Source organism: Dunckerocampus dactyliophorus, chromosome 16 (genome assembly GCF_027744805.1).
Source record: "Dunckerocampus dactyliophorus isolate RoL2022-P2 chromosome 16, RoL_Ddac_1.1, whole genome shotgun sequence".
Classification (NCBI taxonomy): Eukaryota; Metazoa; Chordata; class Actinopteri; order Syngnathiformes; family Syngnathidae; genus Dunckerocampus; species Dunckerocampus dactyliophorus.
In genome coordinates this window covers 3,839,733-3,862,826 of record NC_072834.1, presented here as the reverse complement: position 1 = coordinate 3,862,826, position 23,094 = coordinate 3,839,733, and the positions used below count along the sequence as shown (strand labels likewise).

Genomic DNA, 23,094 nt, shown 5'->3' with positions numbered 1-23,094 from the left:
ATGATACACAAACTTCATTTATGAGAAGCACAAAGAGCAGAAACGCACCTCTACGATCCCAGGCGATATCACAGCAAGTATGAGGTACATCCAAATGTAGGCAAAGATACTCCAGAAAGATGTAATAAAAAATACTCGCAGGTGCTTGATCTTACGAGACTCTCCATCGGGGATCACCCACACACATATACCGATAATCACAAACATATTGAAGGCAGCGCTGCCCACAATGGTGCCCGGCCCCAGATCCCCCGCAGCAAAGTTATGGCCGCACACCTGTCAAGTAAAACACACAAGAAACAATTTCAATTCATTAAAATAACCTATAAGCAGGACTCAAATGGAACATTTTCCGTCAGTACACTTTAACAAGTATATTGTGTCCACTGTGTACTTCGTTTCTGAGGGTGTGAATTTTGACAGTGCAGTGCTATCCCACATCCATTACGGTCATGGCGCACTTACCAGAAATGACAATATTTATTTAGCCGCTTCTTTGTCTTCTCTTCACTATTGTCCACCGCAAACGTGTCACTCCCTAGCTGCCATTATTTCATGTTAGCCCCTCCCCCTCCGCTACATTTCCAAAATGGAGACTATTAAGGGTGATAAGTGTCCATCTCTGCACAATTAACATCCGGGTACCGGCAGTGTCCTGCATTTTCCTGTACTTCTCAGTATTGTTTAGTCCGGATGCTCCTGTTCCAGATGTACAAGGACTGGATGGTACGTAGTAGAGTGCCACAAAGCCCAGACTTCCAGAGCACCCCCCCACAGGACATCACAAGGGGCACGGCTCCTTCTCCAAGTCCACAAAGTACATCTGGACTGGTTGGGTGAACTCCAATGCACCCTCCACTACCCTTGCAAGGGTGTTGAGCTGGACTGGACTAATATGCTCATACTTCCTGGTTCTAGTCAAGACTCGAGCAGCAGCATTCTGGATGTACTGCAGCTGTTTTACGGCTCGTTTAGTGAGCGCGGTGAGAAGGCCGTTACAGTAGTCTAGCCTGCTGGAGTCTGTTTTCCCATTTAAGGGCTTGTGGTTTGAATTGTTCTTCTGTTTTTGGTTGAGTGTTTAGTTTTAGCTGGCCTTCTTCCGGTCATGTGAATGTAGACCAAGTGCATAGCGATACATGCGTTGCATGGCACTTTTTAAAAGTTCAAGCTTCATATACCTCAATGACAGAAAGCAGGATTTCAGGAGCAGAAGAGCCCAGTGCCATGAGCGTGAGGTTGGACACAGTTTCGTTCCAGATTCGCACTGTGGTTACTGTTGTCTCTCCGCTGGGTTTGGTGATGGTCACCTCTTTAACCTACACGACAGAAGGTGACGGGAATGGTTTAGTTCATTTCGAACACGCAGGTACACTGAAGTATGTCACGTTTACACTTTGTCTGTGATTTCCCTCGGTTTACAACTTTGGGAGGGTGCGGAGGTTTGGCAAATAAGGGCATGCACGCACGTAGCACAGCCGATTGTAGTGCGCTCGCTCGTCAACGGCTGCATTTAGGTGGCGCATGTGCACTGCGCACGCATGTGCAATCACCAAGACGAGAGCACACAAGTGTTGCAAGCGCTTCTCCAGTTACATTTCACAAACAGGAAGTAAAAGTCAAATACACCTAACCTGACCTTCTTGGGGATGATTTTTTGACTCATTCGGTATGATATGAACAGTTGAATGTGCTAAAAAAAAAATTCTGTCAAAGTGAAACTTACCTGAGAGGTAATGACTTCGATCGATGCCATAAAGCGGTCTGCAATGATGGACACACCCAGGAAGATGTACATAAGACACAGGAAGTAGATGACAGCCCTCCCCGCTCGCTCCCCTTGCGGCGGGTCGAGAGGCGACCACACAGGCAACAGAATGCCCGGTTTACACACGACATTGCCTGCACAAGTCCGCTTGCCAGTCCCTGTGACGTTACTGGAGGGCTCGGTGTGCTGAGGGCCAGATGCTCGCTCAACAACAGCAGGCCTGGCGGAGGTGCACGGGTTGGACAGGAGGAGGACCAAGAGAAGGAGAGGGATTATGGAAATGTGAAAGGGGAGAGGTCCCATATCTGTTGGAGGCCTGGGGGTTGGTTGGTCAGAAGATTTTGCTGGAGAAAGACAAAGATAAAAGAAAAGAATTCCATTGTAACATTTGTGAATGTACAGTACTGCACAAAAGTCGATCCCTGCTTTTCACAGGGGTTACTACCTGGGACCACCGGAATTGAGTGATTGATACGCTCATCAAAAATCTACACAAGTAAGTGCGAAATCTTTACATAAAAGCATTACCAGTGAAGCATAAAAGCGTAAACGTGTAAAAAATTGTGGGCGTTGACACAGTGGTATGTGTATGTTGCATCATTGACCCAAATGAGATTGGGTTGAGTTTTCTACAGAAAAAAAATGCCTATTTTTGGAGGGAAAAAGATACAAATAATTTTGTGAATGCTGAATCGCAAATGTGCAGGGATCTACTGTAGTTACTTATTTAGCAGGATTCTTCCTGCAGACGGGGGCTTTTCCTATGATTTCAGGGGGTGGACCGTTTCTTTGGTGCCATTTGGACTACAACGGTACTTCCTGTATAAGCATCTTCAGTGATGCCCGTACCATTATATTAGAAAGTCAAGTTCATTTGTTTTTCATAAAAAATAGAATGAATTAATTATTGACAGGACACAATATATTTGCTTTGTCACCTATAACACAAAGTTAAACAAATTAAACCATAACCAAGATTTAGAGTACCAGTAGATGTATCATGGACGCACAGGGAGAGCATGCCCAAGAAAAGATTCGAACCCATGTCTTCCCGATCTCCCGACTGTGTAGCCAACATGCGAACCACTCGGCCACTGTGCGGCGGTTTTAGCATGTTTAATGTACAAAATGTATTTACAGCGGCACCCGCATTACATTTTTCTGTATGTCCTTGGTGAAAAAGTTCGGACACCCCTTGTTTAAACTCTTGTAAACGTTACCATACCAATTGTCCTCATTATGGTTACTGGTCAGCCGGAGTCTATCCCAGCTGACTGAATGCTATTCCATTGCTGTTTTTTATTACCACTGCCACCAACACAAAGGCTTGCTTGGTATTACTGAAAAGTAAATTGATCTGTCTGAGTCATCTCGACCACATATCCAAATGACCTCCGAGAAACTAAAACCTGACTAATAAGCCGTGCGACTCCTGTGGTTGTCTCTCTTTGGCACCTATCACTGAATCCTCCGAGATAAGCGTGACAAAGCCAATTGACTTTGCAGCTAGTTTTTTTCCCCATGCAGCTTTGTACCGTTGTCTCTGATGTACATATTCGGTTGAGAAATGAGGAAGTAGTTGAGCGTCAAAACATTTTGGTGCAGTGGTCTCCAGCATTCACACAACTGGAAATAAAGCGGTGCTTACCATACATTCATTTGCGACCTGCCACAAATACAAACAGGACAAAAAAGGACCAGTCTTATCGGAATAATCTGGATATCGCAGCGAAGAAGAAGAACAAAAATTCTCATTTTGCATCACAGTTTACGACTTTTTCCTTAAATTTTAACCCTGTCATTTTTTGGAGGAACATTTTTTTTTTGCCCACCAGAAAACAGGCCTGCGTTCAGTCATGCATGCAATTATGCAATAAATTTTGGGATGGACCAAAGGATGATGTGCGTACCAACATATGCAAATAAAGAAATTTCATGAAAATATTCAATTGTAACTTTCGTGGCTGCTTTTTGGAGAGTCTACTTTTTTTTTGATGTCCAAGCTTAACAGGCAGTTTACATCTCGGGTGTGAGACTAATGGACTATTAGAGAGCTCCCAGGGACAAAGTCTTCCTTCCATCTACCTCCCACAGGTGACACCGCACTGCATTGTGCATTGGGACTTGAAACAGATACTCGAGTGCTGCATCTTTGATGCAGACTAAGCTCTGCCTGGTCATTATACAGTTGTGATTCAGAAACAGCCCACAGAGCTTCTGCATCACATTTCACTTTCCAAGCACTGCTATGGTTACCGCCACCTCAGACCGAGGACCACCTTACACCACAAGTTGCGTTATACGAATGCTCCAAACGCAGCAGCTAAATGACAGGCGGCAGGAGTGGCTATCATTTTAAAAGGTACAGTCTCACGCGTAACGCCACTGAATGGAAAACCTTTCCTTGTGGAACATTGTGAGAATTAAGCAGAACCTCCGATGATAGTAAACGAGAAGCCGCTGCTGCAAGAGCTGGAAGCATTAATGATTGATGCATTCACCTAAATATAGCAGAGTATCTCTTTCATCGTTGTCAGACAATAACAACTCTGTTAGCTTAACATTTAAAAAGAACACCTTACTCTAGGTGGCCAGTGCACTCAACAAATAAGGATATTGGATGAAGATAATTGCGTGAGCCGTCACACAAACATCCTTTTCAGACTGCTACTGCAAAAAAGACGACACAGTACAAACATCACCACACGGGAGTTGAGATTTCAAGGGACGCTGGTTGTGGAGTGTCAGTTGGGGACACCTTGTATTGCCTTACTGCCTCTGACTTGGTTAACACCTGTCAGCACCACCGATTAGTGATCGCCTAGTATTATGTTATAGCAGTGCTTCTCCAATAGAGGTGCGGGCCACCCTGGTGGGGGGCATAGTGAGGTGTCGAGGGGGTGGGATGAGAGGCCCGAGGGACTATACTCATCAAATTTCTTCAAGGTTGGCAGCTCTGTTGGTGTCTTTATACATGCTTGAACTCATGCAGCAGTTTATGCAGATAAATATTTTCTACACCAAAAATATTATTATTATATTTTCTATTACTGTCTACTATATTGGTTAATACAAGTGTAAAGGTGACTTTAGGGGTGTTACTTCATGTCTACAGGGCTCTAATAATGGTAAAAACCGTGTTTAGAGGGTCATTAACACGTTTTCTATGCTCTATCTATGAAAATATTCAATTTATTAATAGTGAATCCTACTTCTCGGAAATGTATTTATTGCGGTCGGGTCTGGAACCAACTAACCTCGATAAACGATAAACGAGAAGACTGTACCCTTCGGTGGAATTAAGACTGATTATGTCTCTGAGCCAGCCAATCCGGTACAACGTGCATAGTCACATGGCACGGGTCAAAGTGTATGTGTGAGTTATGAAGCATTGAAATTAATGAATGAATTATTGTTTTTGCACTCAATTTTTATTAATTGAAATCACTTAAATTTGAAAAAAAATTATGCTCACAAAATTGAAATGCAAAAAACATCTTTGCTAATAAAGAAAAAATGAACCTTTATACTGACAGGACATATAAAGTGTTTGTGTAAATCCATTCATGATGTGAAAGTATATTCCATGAGTACAAACTAATGTGAAGTCAAAGGAATAGACTTGAGTTGACACTTTGCGAGTGAAGTTGTAGCGCAGTCATTTGTTAAAGAGTTATCTGGTTGTTTTCTTTGTGTGACAGAATTTTCCATGGAGCACAATCACAGCAAATATTTAAGCGAGTGGGAAGTTTCACGCATTCTAGTTTAGTTATGTTAGTCAATGGATACATGACCGAATGACAGTCTACCAAGAGGATGCAGTGATATCACCTGAAACAACAGGAACCACATGCAACTCACCTGGTTCTTTATGACTACGTGTATATCATTACAACACCATTTAAAATACTACAAATGTACCTCTATATGACATATGGTGACTCATTTGCGGGAGCTGAGATGGAACAGTCAACACTAGTTGACAATAGTGAGAAGAAGACATTATTATTCTGACCACATTTCCATGATGTCATTCTACAGCACTTATAGAACTTTGCAGTGACAGAAGTTCTTCATTATGATGTGCGTCATTCAGTGTATGAATTACCAGGTAGCTAAAGTGCTGCAGATTGTTTCATTGTTTTTTAAGCAGGAAAAAACACCCTAAGCCACGCGTAGTGTTTCTACTACGTCAAAACTGATATCACTCTGGACAGAAGCAACGCAAGCCCGACTGATCACAAGGCTTAGTTTACAGCACGGCAGACACAATGCCACACTGTACAGTTCCTCATGTTCACTGATCTACTTTCAGCTGACCTGAACTGAGGTTGTTTTGTTTTTTTTACCTGTGCGGTTCAGCAGCGTAGCCACGCAGAACGAGTGATCTGTAAGCTTTATTGTGCCGGTCGAGATTTACAGTACAACAGGCGAGTCTGGAATACTCCTCCTTTTGTGAGTACGTTGCAGTTCATATTACTTATTTCGAATGCCAACGGACGGTGCATGGTTTCAGGGGAGACAGAGAGGAAGAACAAGAGAAAGACGGAAAACACAGATGATGGAGGAGGCAGGAGCATCAATAACAACTGATGTAGCGCCCTATGAAATCCAGTCATTTTTCCATTTACATTTTTTAGAATTCCACTTTTTAACCTTTTACACTTATTTTACTAGCATAAAATGTGTACTTTTGTGACAGTAAATAAAATGTCCTCCTATATTGAGAAACCTTATTTTTGACGACACCCTTATTTGGTTTACAGTACACAATTGACAAGATGTGGCAAATAGCGCTCTTACTTTGAAGACTGGAAGTGTGTTGTGTGCGTTGAGAATGTCTGTGGACGGTTAAGACAAGACGGTGCAGGAATAAACATGCCTCTTGTCCGTATTTCACTCAGAATTTGCACGACGTCAGCGGGCATCGTCAAACGTTACATTAACAAACGGTAAAACACAACACGCTCTGCTAAACTAAGCTAACCTGGCTAGCTTGCATTCACGCTACGTAAGAGATTTTTCCGCCAACTTTTGCAGGTGTTTCAGGTCGCCATTTCGACATGTTTAGTTCGGGAGGGGGCGGTTTAGTGTTTGTGATGAGATTACGCCACGATCGAGCGGAAATACTTCCCCGCACAAATGTTCCTTCTCCTCATGGGGACAATATGGGGACTGCAATTTCCTTCATGCGAGACACATACAGGGTGTCCCAAAAAATGTACACACTTGCTGCAACAGCCTGTCATACCACGTATTAGAGAAGACTTTGAAGGCAAGGAGTTTTATTTTCAGCAAGATGGAGCATGTCCACGCTACTATCATGATGGTAAATCCTTCCTTGATGAGATCTTGCCAGAACAGGTGGATTGGACGGAGGGGTTTCTTTGAATACCCTCCGCGTTCACCAGACCTCACACTACTGGACTTTGTTTTTCTGGGGATACCTAAACGCCAAAGTCTACGCTATGAGAGCAGCCATTGAACGTGAATGCACGCAAATTCCAAGGGAATTGTTTCGTGATGTGAGCGATTCCATTGCTTCGCGTCGCCAGCAGTGTCTGGACCACAACGGACGTCAGTTTTTACAGTCGGTGACAAAACAATAAAATGATGTTTGTAAATTGTTTTACACTTGGAAAATGTAACAAATTATGATAAACACCTAGTTTACAATTACTTAAAGCGTGGATACATTTTTTGGACACTCTGTACTTTGTCTACAGAATGCTCAAGTCCCGAGAAGTAGACTTCCCTTTTTGAGACACATCTTGCACCACTGCAGCCTTAGACAGGCTCATTGCTAGTATACATGATACACGGAGGGGATTTAAGGTTTACCATTAATAATGCACTATGAAACAACATCAGTGGCTTGAGGATGAGGAAGACCAACAACCCTTTGAGTTTGACTCCAGGTAAACAATCCACCAGTTTTTCTTGTCTCTCATCTCTACCACTCAGCTATAAGCTCAGCTGTAAGACATCTTCATGGCAGATGGACTGACTGATGGACATGGAGTGGACAGAAAGGGTTTATTTGACAAGCAACTGACAGCCAGGAGACAACAGCTCCAATGGTTTCTATTACATGAGATCCTCTGTCTGTGCATTGGCAACACTGTCACCTTAGAAGCGCCATCACTCTCCACTTTAGCTTGAACCTAGCACGGTCGGGCTAAACACGAGGGTTCCCATTGTCTGCGATGTTGCACTTCCCTAAAAAGAAACCCTGCAAGCCAGTGGTGACCTAAGTGCAGCCTGGGGGCCATTTTCTGGCTGCAGCTTCTTTTTTACTGGCCCCTCTTGTACACAAAATGAATTCAGTACTAATGAGATATATTATTAGATAGGCCTGTCATGATCACAGATTTTGCTGGTCGATAATTGTGCTATAAATTATCGACGATAATCGATAATTTCGACCTTTTTTAGCCGATTTTATCATTAAGTTTATCATTCAGTGATCACTGAGTCATGTCATGTTTGAGCCACTAGATGGTGCTCAAGTGTAGTTTATCTGTGTGCAGCACAGAAGATGCCTACTACAGCACTTCACATCGTCACCACTTCACATACCCTGGGTATCGCGAGCTCGCGCTGCCCGGCACTATACATTCACTTCGCCGATCAAACGCCCCAGCAAGCGCCAACCGCCGGCACGAATGTCCCACAGCACATCCACACTGGAACTGTGGCATTCGGCTTAGAAACTATGTCTTTTGTGCTTTCATTCACATTAGCGTTTGCTTACTAAATGCTAGCTAGCACTGAGTGTATTCAATCACTACGTAGCTAGCCGCAGCCTCCACGTACTGTGACAAAGACACAATAGCTGACAGGAGGCTCACTCTTTCCCTTAACTTGACTATACAACCAATGCGCTCAGACACAAGCTGAGTGGAACCTCTCATCATCCAGCCTGTGTGCTACAGCAAGACAAGTAAATGGAACAGGCATACGTACATGTCGCACATGTCAATTTATCGAGGCGTCAAGAAGACCTCGTTATTTTTCTATCGTTCGATTAATCGTTTTATCGTGACAGGCCTATTATTAGATATTACACTAATTTGCTTTGTGTTAGTCTAAGGATTTACGGCTGATTCTTATCAATCCAGGAGGCTGCCGCCGGTGAACCTGCATCTCTCGCTTGTCAAACCGGATATCCGGTCGCATTGTTTTATCGTTCACAGCTCTCATTACAGGTCAAGGATTGAACTGCCCCAGTAAAATTCTGTATTAAAGTAGGATAGAGGTTAAGGTCAAGACAGACCCTTTGAAAGGTTTTCACATTCCTAAATCAAAGGGATGAAAAGTCTTCCAGGGAGAGTTAGGTCAACTACACCGTTTTAGCGGGGGAAACGTGAGAGAAACGTGAGGTGTAGTATTGCTCTTTGTCCTGTGGCAGCTGAAATGGCACGAGTATCATTGGCTGCATACAATGCTGCAGCATTGGTTTACTTGAGCCGTCACTGTGGAGGGGTGGGTTGCATTTCAGTGGCAGGAAGCTTTAGTGGTTGACTTTTTAGGATTTTACCCTCGGAACCTCAGTAAATGCTGTCTTGCATGTGCTTGCCTAATTCAAGACGAATGCTTTAACCTTAATGATCAATGAGTCGAGATAATAAAATATATTTAAAATATTTCTGCTTTTTGGTGACGCAGCTAGGACGATGGAAACTTTGGTCACGCCAACATGAACGCAATACTTTGGCCTGTGTCTTAATTAAAAGTTAATTCTGAGGTTCTGAGAACAACTGTAACAATAAATTTACCGCCAAGATTACGCCTGGTCTGCTGCGATAAAACAAAATGGAAAAGTAACATTTAAAATGGGGGGAGAAAGTCCACACCAGCCGTATTTGAACCTGTGATGCGATCATGTTGTTGACACACGCCTGCGTCCGCGTGGAGCGCCGTGCACCTCATCCTACCTCCCAGCACCTGCCATCCCATGAGGGCTCAAAGGCAGACAGGTGAGGTGAACCTGGCACCTCTCTCTTTCACTGCCCTTTCACCGCCTTGTTTCATGTCTTTATGCCACACACCATGCACACTCTCTCAATTTTCTCTCCATTTGTGCTTATTTTTATTTAGATTCTTGTGTTTTCATATGAGATTTTATACTCCTATCGAACAGAAATGAATATCTTGACTAACATGACCATACAGCTTCCGTATGCACAAATCTTTCACGTGGTGGCAACGATGTAAACAATGTAAAAATACATTTAAAAATGGGTGCATTTTAGTTGGTTGCTATGGCAGAATCCAGTTTAATGCTGCCGTGCTTTTATTTCGAAGTTTACTTTGCGCTGAACAGGAAGTCGGTGTTCACGTTTTGACGCTGTGTGACTAGAAAGTAGTTATGTTGCTGTTGCCGTTTCACGCTGCTTAGCCATAATGATGACTTTAAGGGTCCCTGACGTGTTTTATCAATTTTGATTGAAAATATGATATATTGTTAGATTTGTTGAAAGTGAACGGTAAGTTGGCAAAAATTACACTTATAGTTCATGGCGCCAGCCACGACGAACTCGCTCTCAGCTCAACCTCACTTCCAGAAGTGACATACTGGGGGTAGTATGCTCAGCTACACAAACATGTCTACAGTGATTATCGCAAACATTTGAGCAATGTGTCAATCATTTTCAAGGAGGAAGAAACATTCAGAGATGAAATAGAACTTGCAGAACATGGACTTTAGCCTTTATACATGGAGGTGAAGATTAGTCGCCTTCAAAACACAGAATGGCAAGTGTAAATTACTCTGGAGTTGCTGATCCTTCAATTATTGTTTTAAATCGGCTTCTTAACGTCAAGGATGAATGTTCGCCGTCGCCACCGCCCCCCACAATAAACATATCGCTGTCAAAAGATGTTTATATGACATGTATAATGCTTCGCAGCCTTGTCGCTATCATGGAATAGTGTTTAGAAGACATGCTGTAAACAAGACATGACTTACTCTCGTGTGCCAACTTTGATGTAGTGGTCGTTCTTCGGTGTCTTGTTTTTTCCTGTGTACCGGCGAAATAGCATCCTTTTTCAAAATGCGTTCATACTGTACTTTCAAGCCAAATGCTTCTTGTAACGGTGTTCCTTTGAAGCGGTCGTCGGTGAAATGATCACTGCGAAGGACACAGCTCGAGGTGGGCGTCCATCTGTCTCTCATTCTCTGTACTTGCTTCGTCCATTGTTGTGTTAAAGCTTAGTCTTTTGGAAAAGAAAACAAACTTAAGAGTATCACTCGGATACTATGAACATCCAGCAGCAACAACAGTATCACTCGGTAACTATGAACATCCAGCAGCAACACAACATTTTGGCATGACTACTATTTCGATGAAAAATATTCTTTATGCTACCTCGTGAAGCGTTTGTTTACTCTGCTTTCGCTGAGCGGTTTTACCCTCATTACGTCACTTCTGGAAATGACTGAGCTGCGAGCTCAGTCGTCATGGTTAGCGCTATGAACTATAAATGTAATTTTTGCAAATTTAACGTTGGCTTTCAACAAATCTAACAATGTACAACATAATTACAAACAATATATAATACATTTAAGCTAAATTGATCAATCATGCCAGGGACCCTATAACAATACTACAATATACGTCATGAACTGACCCATTTTTTCATAGATGCACTTCTATATGTAGTAAAGTAAAGAATGATAAAATCATAAAGATAATAACGCAGTTTTATTGACACTGATATACACTTCCGGTCAAAAGTTTTAGAACATCCCAATTTTTCCAGTTATTTATTGAAATTGAAGTCGTTCAAGTCCAATGAGTAGCTTGAAATGGTACAAAGGTAATTGGGGAAGTGCCAGAGGTTTAAAAAAAAAAAAAGGTTACCCAAAACTGAAAAATAATGTGTATTTCAGAATGAAATAAAGGGACCACAAAATGGGCCAACAATTTAAGGCTGTTCTGCACAAATAGCGGTTTATCAAGCCTTGGCAGTTGGTGCAACTAATTCCTACAGGTGTTCCGAGTTCTGGAGTACTTACTACCTCCTCTGTCTGCATAAAAACAGTGTTCGGAACACACTGTGGTACTATACCCTCGTGAACATCAGTTGAACAGCATCGTACTGGAGAAAGTCATTTGTTGCTTCAAAAATGGCAAGAAAAAAGGGAATTAACAACGGAAGAGAGACAGACCATCGTGAGACTTACAAATGTAGGTGTTTCCTCCAGAGAAACTGGAGTGTTCTAAAACTTTTGACCGGTAGTGTATAACGATATGTATTAATGTGGTTGCAGTTCGCATCTACATCCTTGCATCCTGAGACAATTAAGCTCCTTTTATGTAGCTGAATCAAGTATCAACTTCTATCCCTCAGTATCTGTGTCCACTCATGTATTATTGAGTGGAAGACAAATTAGGTTATTTTTAATGTTATTCAAATAAATGAATTTCATAACAGTAATAACAAAACTAAACTAGCGACTAGACATGCACCATTACCATCTTACCGCTTCAAACAAACACATGAATAAATACATTTCTACAATTTGGACGCTGCTCTCAATTAGTTCAAGATTGCGCGGGTGTTCTTAATGTTGTGACCAGGCGATAGGCTCTCTGTCCGATGGAAAAATTTGTACATTCTTAGTATGGAAACAAGAATCTAACTCATTTTCAATTTCTACTTTCAGTTCGGGTTCGGGTTCAGGATTCTGTCAATGGATGCAATTAATAACTTGGATCATTGTGGGCCTAGCCTCCCAAAATGTTGAAAGCGTTTAACCTCCGCGGAAGACCATCTTCACGGTGACTTACCTTCCGGTTTAGCGCACAGCCCCAGGCGACGCTGACATTTCCTAAAACTTTCCTCTCCCCTTGTCTCCACCGGTCGCTCAACTCACCGAGTCAACTTTTACCGTTTTTTCACTTCGGTTTTCATCTTGTGATGCTTGGAGCCCACGCTGCAGATCACGTGATGCATTCACTGTCTCCTCCCACAGTTGTTCAACTCGGGTCCACGCAGGCAGCCAACAGGATTGTTTGTAAAGTCACCAGCACACTGTACGAGTTTTGGCTTAATAAGAAGTTAATCGTACACGTGTTGTTTTTATTCACAAGGCCGTAAACCGGGGGTGTTTTCCCGTTAAAAAAAGATCTTGTTTTCTGGAGCATCTCATGGACGGACACTGCAAATGCAAAACAGATGGGGGTACAGGACGGCTCGAAAGTCAATACACGTTTAATGTATGAATTTTTTTATATGTTTTATGTATGGGGTATTATTTTATATTTTGTTTTATTTGTACATTAATTCTTGTTATAAAAGTATATTTTATTATTCCATTCAATATTTATCAAACTTGATGTACATTAGAAATCATTCTCAAAAAATATTTTAATTGTAATATATATTTAATGTATATTATATATGCAGTATTTTCTATTACTCTTTACTTTTATAATTATTATTGATAATGATTTAATTTATTGCTTTATCTCCTACCAACTACCAAAAAGTCTGCCCCCCACCGACCAATTATGTGTCCATGAAGCATACAAATTAGTCCTGCCCCCTTTACACCTGTCACAGTCTCTTCCATTCAAACCTCTCCACCACCATGGGCAAGATTAAAATTTTAAAAAAAACTGTCAAAAGGACCTCAAGGACAAGATTGCAGATCTGCACAAGACTGTTATGGACCATCAGCAAGAAGCTTGGTGAGAAAGAGACCACTATTGGTGCACCAGTTCATAAATGGAAGAAATACAAGCTAACAGTCATCTGCCCGTCACTCTGGAGGATGACTGTGAGAAATGTGAGACACCACCTCAGAAATGCAAGGGAGGAGCGGGTTAATGATGTCAAGGGAGTTGGGAGCACATTCACCACCAAAACCACAAGCCTTGGGAGAACGTCTTGGGGTCAGATGAGAACAGAAGTGGGCTTTTTGGCATCGACTCGACTTGTTTGAAGGCGGAGAAATGAATAGGAGACCTGAACGACAAGGAACATCTGAACTATGTGCATGCTAACAAGGGTTTCTCCTCCAAGCCATGTTTTGCATTGGAACCTAAATGTAATAATGTTTGGGTTTTTTTAAATGTCAAATATTTGCGCAAGCTTGCTTTGAAATTCTGGTGTGTTCATTTGAATATCAAGACAATCTTGACATTTAAAGTCATTTTTATTCAGACAGTATAAAACAGTTTTAAACCTGAACATGAACATATTTTTAATGCATCTGGCAATCCACTGTAATTCCACTTACAGGGCTGCATTTGTAGATCAGTCATAAGGGTTTGTTTGTTTGTTGAGGCATTCATTCATTCATTTTCTACAACTAATCCTGTTCAGGGTCACAGGTGAGCTGGAGTCTATCCCAGTTGACCTTGGGCGATAGGCGGTGTGCACCCTCGACCGGGCACAACGCAAATAACCATTCACACTCATGTTCACACCAATTGTTCATTTTGAGACAAATCTTCAACATCAACATCAGTCAAAGGTCTTTGCTTGAAATATTGATATCAGTAATACTTGGTATCAAATGGCTCCCAGAATTTGCAATATCACCTGCCCCCATTACAAGCCTTTACAGCAGGGGTGTGGAAACACATATGCTTTACGTTATAGGTGTCGATATGAAGACATGTTTAATTTTGTGTGTTTCAAATGTGAAGCAATAAAAAATAATTTTAAAAAAAGAACTGCAGGCTGCAAATGGTCTCCAGGTCAGATTTTGGACACACCTGCCTAAAAGACTGAGCTAGGATCAATATTTCCTAAAAAATATAGACAGATACGTTAACAAACACCCTTTAATGTCTAAATTAACATTACACCCCCACCCCCGTCAATTCCATCGGCATTAAAAAGTTCCATTATGAAAAATGTATCTTATAATGACAATTTGTGTTAAGACTCTTCACCACAGGTGGCAGTGGCATTCAATTTATGAGCTGGTCTTGATTGGTCTGACCATAACCGAACTGCCAGTGAACATTGTGGGGTAGAAGGACATCATGAATTGGTTCTTCAGTTTGTGCAAGAAGTGAATGTACCTCACTCCGGGTCCATAGCCAGAGAACACATGTGACACCTATACGGTAGGTCAGAACAGAGACATACAATGAAAATCAGACGTGGAAGAACAAGTGCCGCGTCCTGAAAAATCCATGGATTCTGGGGTCATGTTTAATTTTGCAAACTAACTCAAACCAAACCATGTGGATATGCTAAGACGTTATATCCAGAGCGCCCAAAGTCTCTTTACAATTTACAAAATTTATTGCAAAAACAATTGATGTGATCGGTTAATCAGATTTGTTCTTTGACCTTTAGTTTTGTAATTTAAAGCAGGGGTGTCCAAATCGTGGCACAGAGGGCTGAAAAACTGCAGGTTTTCTTTCCAGCCGGTCACTAAAGCAGGTGATTTTAATGATCGACACTTCTTTCAAATTTGTGGGAGGGCGCCCATCAATTAAATCACGCGCTGGAGAAACTGGATGCAGTGTCTCGGCCGTTGACACATAAACTTTGACGCATTTTGTATGTTAAATGCCAAAACCAATCCAATAGAGGTCAATGTAAAGTATATACCACAATTCTCTACCAAAACGCTGGGGGCCTTGTTTTCAGTCACGTGTATTGTACCTGTTGCTCCGAAACCGCTCATATTTATGTCATAGTCATGTAACTGCTCATATTTGCGTATTGCTTATTTCTTCACGAAGACGCTACTCAATCTGCGCCACTGTTTTGTTTTTGTTTTGGTGCTCTGCTGAGGGCCGATACTATAACGAGCTGCAGTTCGGACACCCTGGAGCAATCTTCAATATATACTCTTTTTGTACTCATTTCCACCGGTGGGTCTATTAATTTGTTTTTGCACTAATTGTGTTCATTTGTAAAAGGTACCTTATGGACACGCTGTATGAAGAAAAAAAACATCCTGCATGCCAGCTTTGTGTTAATAGCATAATTTTTTGTGTTATTAGTATGAACATGTCAACCTCTTCTCTTTACATTATGCTTTTTTGCTCTTCAAATTCTGCTGTTTTTTCTTTTAATTGTTTAATTGTATTTTTTAGAATATGCCACTGGCTACTAAAAACAACAAGCTGCAAATCACAATTGGCCCCCAGGCTGCACTTTGGCCAAAGCGGCTAATGTAGGGGAGACAGGAGAGCGATTCTACGAGTCTGTATGAAATAGAATACTCCAATTGGGTTTTTTTTGTTTTTAAAATGGTGGGTCCCTCAGTGATATTTTCCGGCAGCACACCTGCATGAAGACCAGCGGAGTTGGAAGAAGAGCTCACCTGCTTCCATGTGTGCGAATAGGTGCTGAGGTCCTCAGTGGGGTTGACTGAGTGCTCCGAGATCACACTGCTTTTATCTGTACCTAATAACTTCACATGCAGTTGGAAGATTGACTGATGCAGCTGACTCTCCTCATACCTGATGAAATAAGAGATGAAGGCTGAGTTCCAAAGAATATACCATAAATGCCATCCAGTTACAATACACACTATAAGAATTTCAAGTCAATCATTTTTAACATATGCAATCTTGCATAAAGTATCCAAAAGCCAACCTTCACGTCAAATTACCTCAGTAAAAGTGAAAGATTCTCGTAAGACAATGACTTCAGTAAAAGAAGCTACTTAAAGTAGTTCAAGAACGATAAAAAAAAATGTACTTAAGTGTAGAAAGTAAAAGTACAAGCCAAAAGTACGTGTAAAACTGCTGTAACACATTGACGATGTGGTCAAAAAGAGATAACTTTTCGCAGCCTGTTAATAATGCGTAAGCAACGAAATAACAGTAAAATTAAAATACAGTCATGTGCTCGAAGCCGTTTGCCGTGCTTGTCGGTGTAGCACTACAACCCGGAAATGCCTGTTTATATTGGCGCCGCACACCAACAACCAATCAAAAACCTTTGTCTTGTTCTTCTTTGGCTTGATTGGCGCGCAGCTTCAGAGTAGTTCTTGCAGCCATTGGCTCCCGAAACCAAACGAAAAGTCACGAGCAGCGACGACGCTCATTGGAAATACTGAACATATAACGGAGTAAAAGTGGCAATTTCCTTTTTAAAATATAGCAAAGTTAAAGTAAAAGTAGGCCCTAACAGAAATAATAAAGTATTACATACTATACATATCATAGTGGGTCTGAACATGTCTTCACATACGTATACTGTAGGTCAAAGAATTGCATCGTTTCAGTCATATGGCTCCACCTAGTGGCCTTGCACTTCAAACTTTGAAAACAGTACTGTAATGCTTGTTGTCCATCCATCCATCCATTTTCTATACCGCTTCATCCTCATTAGGGTCGCGGGGACATGCTGGAGCCTACCCCAGCTGACTTCGGGCGACAGGCGGGGTACACCCTGGACTGGTCGCCAGCCAATCGCAGGGCACATATAGACAAACAACCATTCACACTCACATTCATACCTATGGACAATTTAGAGTCGTCAATTAACCTCACCTGCATGTTTTTGGAATAATGCTTGTTGTCATTTAATTTATTTAACATTTTTAATCATTCCATAGCAATATACTCTTCTTTTATTATGTTGAATTGAAATCTTTACTTATTTATTGTTACCTTGCTTGCAGATTGACTTGAAGTCAATCAAAGGGTTCTACTGCTTTATAAATACTGTAAATCAAAGTAACAGATGCTTCTACAAACTATTAGTTTTATGGTGGGTGTGCACACTTACTCACAAAACAAATTTGATTTGGTTTATTGTTGGATTGAATTGTACAGGCTAAAAGGTTTTTCACTTTAGAAAAAAAAATGGTATTGAGACAGAGGTTTGTTCACTCTCTGTAGACACCGTATAGTTCCTTGCCCTATTACGGGCTAATGTGTGTAGACTTTGACACCGGCATGCAGTCATGCACCGTGCCATAGTGCTAATTGCGTAATAACATAGTCAATTGTGTGTGCTTGAGGTGATTGTTCACCTACCAGTCTTGGATCACTATTTCTGGTTGGAAATCATCCAGCAGCTCTTCCCACAGCCCCTCTGCCTTCAGGTCCACAGTCTGCTTCAGGGAAAACCAGCTGAGAACGAGAAAATATTTCACTCATGACTTATTACTGTGACTCCAAGCTGAGCCCAAAGGAATGGCGTTAAACCAAATTGCAGAGGAACCTTCAAAATCCCAAATAAAGCGCAGTCGATTCCGGGAGGCTAGAGGACGCCATGGCCTAATTTGCACAACTGGCCATGACCCAACACTTGTGTCATAAGAAATGTGACATTATTTTATGTTTTTTTTAAACCTTGTGTCACAATAGAACATGAAATTATTGAAATGTGCACTTTATAACACGCACAGGCGATTTTTTTCATGTTGTTTCCTAAGAACAAATAAATGAATGTATGGCAAACCCTGATTGTGCACATCCCAAGGGGAAGCACTGTATCCCACCATGATACCTACCTGTACTGAGGCAAGGCACAGATCACAGCCCCTTCTGGGATGCTACTGGTGTCATAGGGGAGAACTTCTGTGTTTGTGGTCCAGCCACTGAAGTCACCTACAAATTAAACTTTCGAAAATAAAATGCATCACATACACTTACTTGTCAAACAGTTAATTCCTCCCATCTCTTACCTTCCGGTTGAAAACGTGGAGGACCATGGCTGGGAGAATCAGGCATCTCAGGTTCGGGTGGAGGGGTATCTTTACTCAAGCCTATGTGAAGTTGAGGACAAAGTGTAAAAACACCACACCTACTGCTCATTCACTGCAAACATGACAGCCTAACAATGTCGCTCTGACAAGGTTGACTGGTGTGTCCATCACTACGTTTAGACGCACACAGCCTTTTCAAACACCCAAGTACTGCTCACACGTTTGCTTCAGGGAGACATGTGAAACTCTACCATACCTGTAGACAGTCAATTACTTTGCATTATTAAGGAGAAGACAAACTGTATAAAACAGATAACTAACTGATGGACATTTGAGAAAATGTCGTTAAAAGACAAAATTGATGGCTACGTTAGACTATATTTAACACATCTTTTAATTAAGGAATACATATTTTTTAATTATATAGTTATGGATCTGGTAAGGGAGATTGTCAATAAAAAAGTTTATACTGTACTGTTGTGTTGTACATGTTGATATTCGAAATTCCGGTGTTTCCGAACGCACCTTCGCGTGAGTGTTGATTGGTGGGTAACCAGGAAGTGTGGTTGTTGCTAGCGCCGATTGTTGGCGTGCTAAGGGTTGCAATTAAACGTAAATAGAGTGTCAGTGTCTCTTTCGCGACGCTACAATATAATCTGGAGCAGCACTGGATATTTTGGAACACTGTGGCGCAACGAAACAACATTACTCAACTCAACGACTTTGATTGATATTCGGCATTCCGGTTCTCATGAATGCACCTTGACGTGTGTGTTGATTGGTGGAACATCAGAAAGTGTGGTTGACGGTGAAGTTCATTGCTGGCTTGTTTAGATTGGCACTTAAGTTTGAAAAGAGGATCGGTGTCTCTGTCGGGGCGCCACAATGTCATCTGGATCAGCACTGGTTATCTGTGAGTCAATATCATCACAATGAAACATTATTTCATTAATATTTCATCTTGTGCGAACGACTTTGCATTATATTCGGAATTCCTGAATGTACCTTGGCGTGCGTGTTGATTGGTTGATAACAAAGAAGTGGTGGCTAACCAGAAAGTGTGGTTGTTGTTGGCGTGTTAATGTTGGCAATAACACACTACACTTAAATTTGGATCATTACTGGATATTCTGGTGGAAATTTAGTGTAATGCGATCGCCGTTGCTGTGACTCAATCCTGTGATGAAACTTCCCATCAGTGAGAAGGGAACAGAAGAGTACAAAAAGAGTACCGTGAGGTGCAGGATTCTTCAGCAGATTTCTCCCGAATGGTTTAGCTTCATACGCAGACTTCCAATCCAGGCGGTCAGGCATCGCCGTGCCACCCAAACCCCACTCATCTTCACACCTCTTCTTCCACTCTGAGGCAGACATCGTGCGGCTGAAAGTGTGTGCGGTGTTTGTTTCAGCCAGGAAGTTGTTCAAGACATTTATGACTGCAGGTCTAGTACGACACACCCAGTTGTGTTGCAATTGCTGTGTCGTATGCCAGGGATGGGCGGGTCGATACAAATATCGACATTATCGATACCATCGTCGTATCGGCATTTTTTAAAACTGTGGTACATGTGTGCTGTGCATTTGACCTGTATTATCATGTGTTTATAACTTGTTACCAACTTAGCTTCAGGCAAGCGTTCATTTATAACGTGGACTAGACATGCTAATAATCTGTTTGTGCTCAACTGCTCTGTTTTGCTGCCACGTTATAAATAAAAGATGTGCTCTATTTTCCCTCTGACACTGACACGTATGACATGTAATATTATGACGTAATATTTACTAATTTATTCTCGTAATTTACCAGAATAAAGTCGGAAATGTATTATTTTTTTTCCTCGTAAATTTACGACTTTATTCTCGTACTATTACAGCTTTTTTTTTTGCGTACATTTACGACTTTATTTTTGGTAATTTACCAGAATAGAGTAGTAAATTTGTGACTTTCATTCTTGTAAATTTCCAATTTTTTTTCCTCAAAGTTACAACTTTATTCTGGTAAATTAACGACTTTATTCTTGTAATTTACCAAAATAAAGTTGTAAATTTATGACTTTTGTTCTTGTAAATTTCAAACTTTTTTCTCATAAATGTACCACTTTATTCAAGCAAAATTACGGCGTTATTCTCGTAATATTACAGTTTTTTTGCCGTAAATTTACGACTTTATTTTCATAATTTACCAGAATAAAGAAGTAAATTTACGACTTTTTTTTCTCATCAATGTACAACTTTATTCTGGTAAATTTACGACTTTATTCTTGTTATTTAACAGAATAAAGTCGTAAATGTATTACTTTTTTTCTCGTAAATTTACGACTTGTTTTTCTCATGAATTTACAACTTTATTCTCTTAAATGTATGACTTTATTCTCATAATATTACAACTTTCTTTTGCTAAATTTACGACTTTATTCTCATAATTTACCAGAATAAAGTAGTACATTTATCACTTTCTATCTTGTAAATTTTAGACTTTTATTCCCTCATCAATTTACAAATTTATTCTCGTAAATTTACGACTTTATTCTCGAAATGTCAGATTTTTTTTTTTAATGTGGCCCTAATACTCTCTATAGATATCATTTTTAATTTTCACTTTTTTGGACCAGAAATCAGTGAATTTCAGGCTCTGCGAATGCGGAATGGCAAATGTGCGAGGAGCCACTGCAGTTGCAACAGCTGAGCCCGTTTAAATCGACCCCGTTTATGCTGACAACGCGTCGACCAACTCATCAAGTCCTAGTCACACGTGTTGGCTCACCCATGAGTAAAAAGCGCATGCTTGAACGTCAACCCAACATACCGCTTTGGTCGGCCCAAACGTGTCATTTCTATGAAAAGTGGTTCCGTTCATGTTGTAGTATTGTTAACCTCATCATTATTGCGAGCGTGTTTTTGCCAAAACAGTTCTCTGGTTATGTCAGCATCAATAAAAACAAAGGAAGAGGGGTGGTGGCAACAGGAAAGGAACTTCTTTCATGGTCAACTCAGCCGTTCTTTCATCCCCCTTTCCACTGTGCTATGTGTTAATGTTGTATAATGACCTCTAATTTGACAGAAAACGAGCTTGCATTCTGCTTCTTTGTTCCAGCTGTGATGCTCATGATTGATCAATTAATTCTTGCAGGCCGACTGATTACGCTCTCTGGTGTGCGACATGCAAAAGCCACAAGCACTGCTGTTTACTCGGCAACGTTGCTTACAGAATACCACGATGCCCGCCGTCGATGTTGCGGTTTAAGACTCGATATTGCATGATGTGCAGTGCGGAGAGTGAAATCTCTCCATTCACATCCCACCCCAGCTAAAATGACTCCATCCATTAATAGAGGTATCCATGGTTACCTCAGGAGCCATGTTAAAGGGTGTGTGAGTGTGGGTCGCTATTCTCAAGCAGTAGCCCCCCTTTTCCCCCTCCCCGTTCATCATTTCAATACATCACTCTGCCACTTCAAGATTTTCTAAAGCCATGATTTGCTTTTGCAAATGAGATTTGCAGTGAATGCTTTCAATAATTCTGATGATGACAGACTACTCATTGAACGTCCCTGAATTATGAATGCAAATATTACCTCTGCAATTACCTGCTTGACTCGGAAGGAGCGACACGAGGAGCTTCGATATTTCAGCTCCAGAGAGGCTGCAGGTTGAAATATTTTATAGGAGCATCCCAGTGCGACATATTTGCAGTCTTCAGAACAACCTGTTTCCTTGACAACGCATTTTTATCATTCAAGCCCACTGCTACCTTGTCTCAAAGCAGGAATCAAATGTGGCTTAAATTGATGTTGCTGCAGGGATTCACGACACGGCTCAGGGTGGATGTATTAGGATGTACGAAAATAACATATCGTTTGCATTTCTTGTGTTGAAAGCGCGGTTTATCTTCATTAAAAGCTCACTGCATAAATGACAAGAGCACTGTGATGCAATGATGCTACAAAACGGAGTACTTTACACAGGTTGGTTTGTGTGACCCAGCGTCCTGATCCTAACTTGGGAAAAACATGTACAATTTTTCTAGCATCATTTTCAAATTTGAAATGGGGGTAGGTAAGAACTCAAGCTGTGGTTGCATGAAGAGATTTGACCTATTTTGACTCAATTTGTCTATTGAGGTGGGTCTTTGTTTTTAGATTATATTTTTGTAGCTGTTCATTGAGGTTTAAATAAACCAATTTAAATAATAAACATTTGATATCATGTATTTTTTACATTGGTAATTCATTTGACACAATACACATCATTTGGTAATAAATGAATTTAAAACAACAAAAAAAACCCGAGGAGCCGAAAGAGCCGACTCTTTTTGGTGAGTGTATTAAAAAACGGCTCTATAAAATGAACCGAAATTTCCATCACAATTGCGTTGGTGGGCATGCCGTAATTACACTAAAACAATTTACGTAATTAATGAAACGCGTTATCTTTGACAGCCCTAAGAATAAGACAACAAAATATCAGGAGAATGGCGATCAGTGTGAGTCATGTCAGGATATGTAATCATAATATGCACATATTATGTTGGCTCGTCGTCAAAGCTCACTCACTTCTGGTCACGTGACGGGCTGGCGACTGCCTCGTTTTCGCGACAAGCCGGCATTTTCGGATCTTCCCACTCTGGAAGCCGTTTCAGGGGACGCCCAGAACGGGCTTTAGGTGTGGATGAGAGGCCGAAACGCTG

General features: G+C 41.2%; 2 protein-coding genes across 5 annotated transcripts in view; both read right to left on the bottom strand.

Annotated features, from left to right (window-relative positions):
* Nucleotides 1–12,893, bottom strand: part of slc8a2a (solute carrier family 8 member 2a) — a 29,786-nt gene extending 16,893 nt beyond the window's left edge. For both annotated transcript variants that reach the window (XM_054755966.1, XM_054755967.1), the window contains exons 1-5: nt 12,562–12,893; nt 10,737–10,984; nt 1,724–2,109; nt 1,179–1,316; nt 49–276 (exon numbers count right to left, since the gene is read on the bottom strand). In XM_054755966.1, coding sequence (XP_054611941.1) covers nt 49–276; nt 1,179–1,316; nt 1,724–2,068 — 711 coding nt within the window. In that variant the 5' untranslated portion in view covers nt 2,069–2,109; nt 10,737–10,984; nt 12,562–12,893. The remainder of the gene's footprint in view (nt 1–48; nt 277–1,178; nt 1,317–1,723; nt 2,110–10,736; nt 10,985–12,561) is intronic.
* Nucleotides 12,894–13,896: 1,003 nt separating this feature from the next.
* Nucleotides 13,897–23,080, bottom strand: nccrp1 (P1, F-box associated domain containing). Of its 3 annotated transcripts, none has more exons than XM_054754809.1 (7): nt 19,640–19,789; nt 19,122–19,318; nt 18,387–18,467; nt 18,213–18,309; nt 17,734–17,829; nt 16,068–16,206; nt 13,897–14,846 (listed from the first exon to the last, which is right to left on the bottom strand). In XM_054754809.1, exons 2-7 carry the CDS (start codon nt 19,297–19,299, stop codon nt 14,700–14,702), a joined length of 738 nt encoding a protein of 245 aa, XP_054610784.1. In that variant the 5' UTR covers nt 19,300–19,318; nt 19,640–19,789; the 3' UTR covers nt 13,897–14,699. The 3 variants fall into 3 exon arrangements, with proteins under 3 accessions (XP_054610784.1, XP_054610785.1, XP_054610786.1); XM_054754810.1 differs by lacking the exon at nt 19,640–19,789 and adding an exon at nt 19,413–19,630; XM_054754811.1 differs by lacking the exon at nt 19,122–19,318 and having other exon boundaries at nt 13,899–14,846; nt 19,640–23,080.
* Between the last annotated feature and the right edge of the window lie 14 nt (nt 23,081–23,094).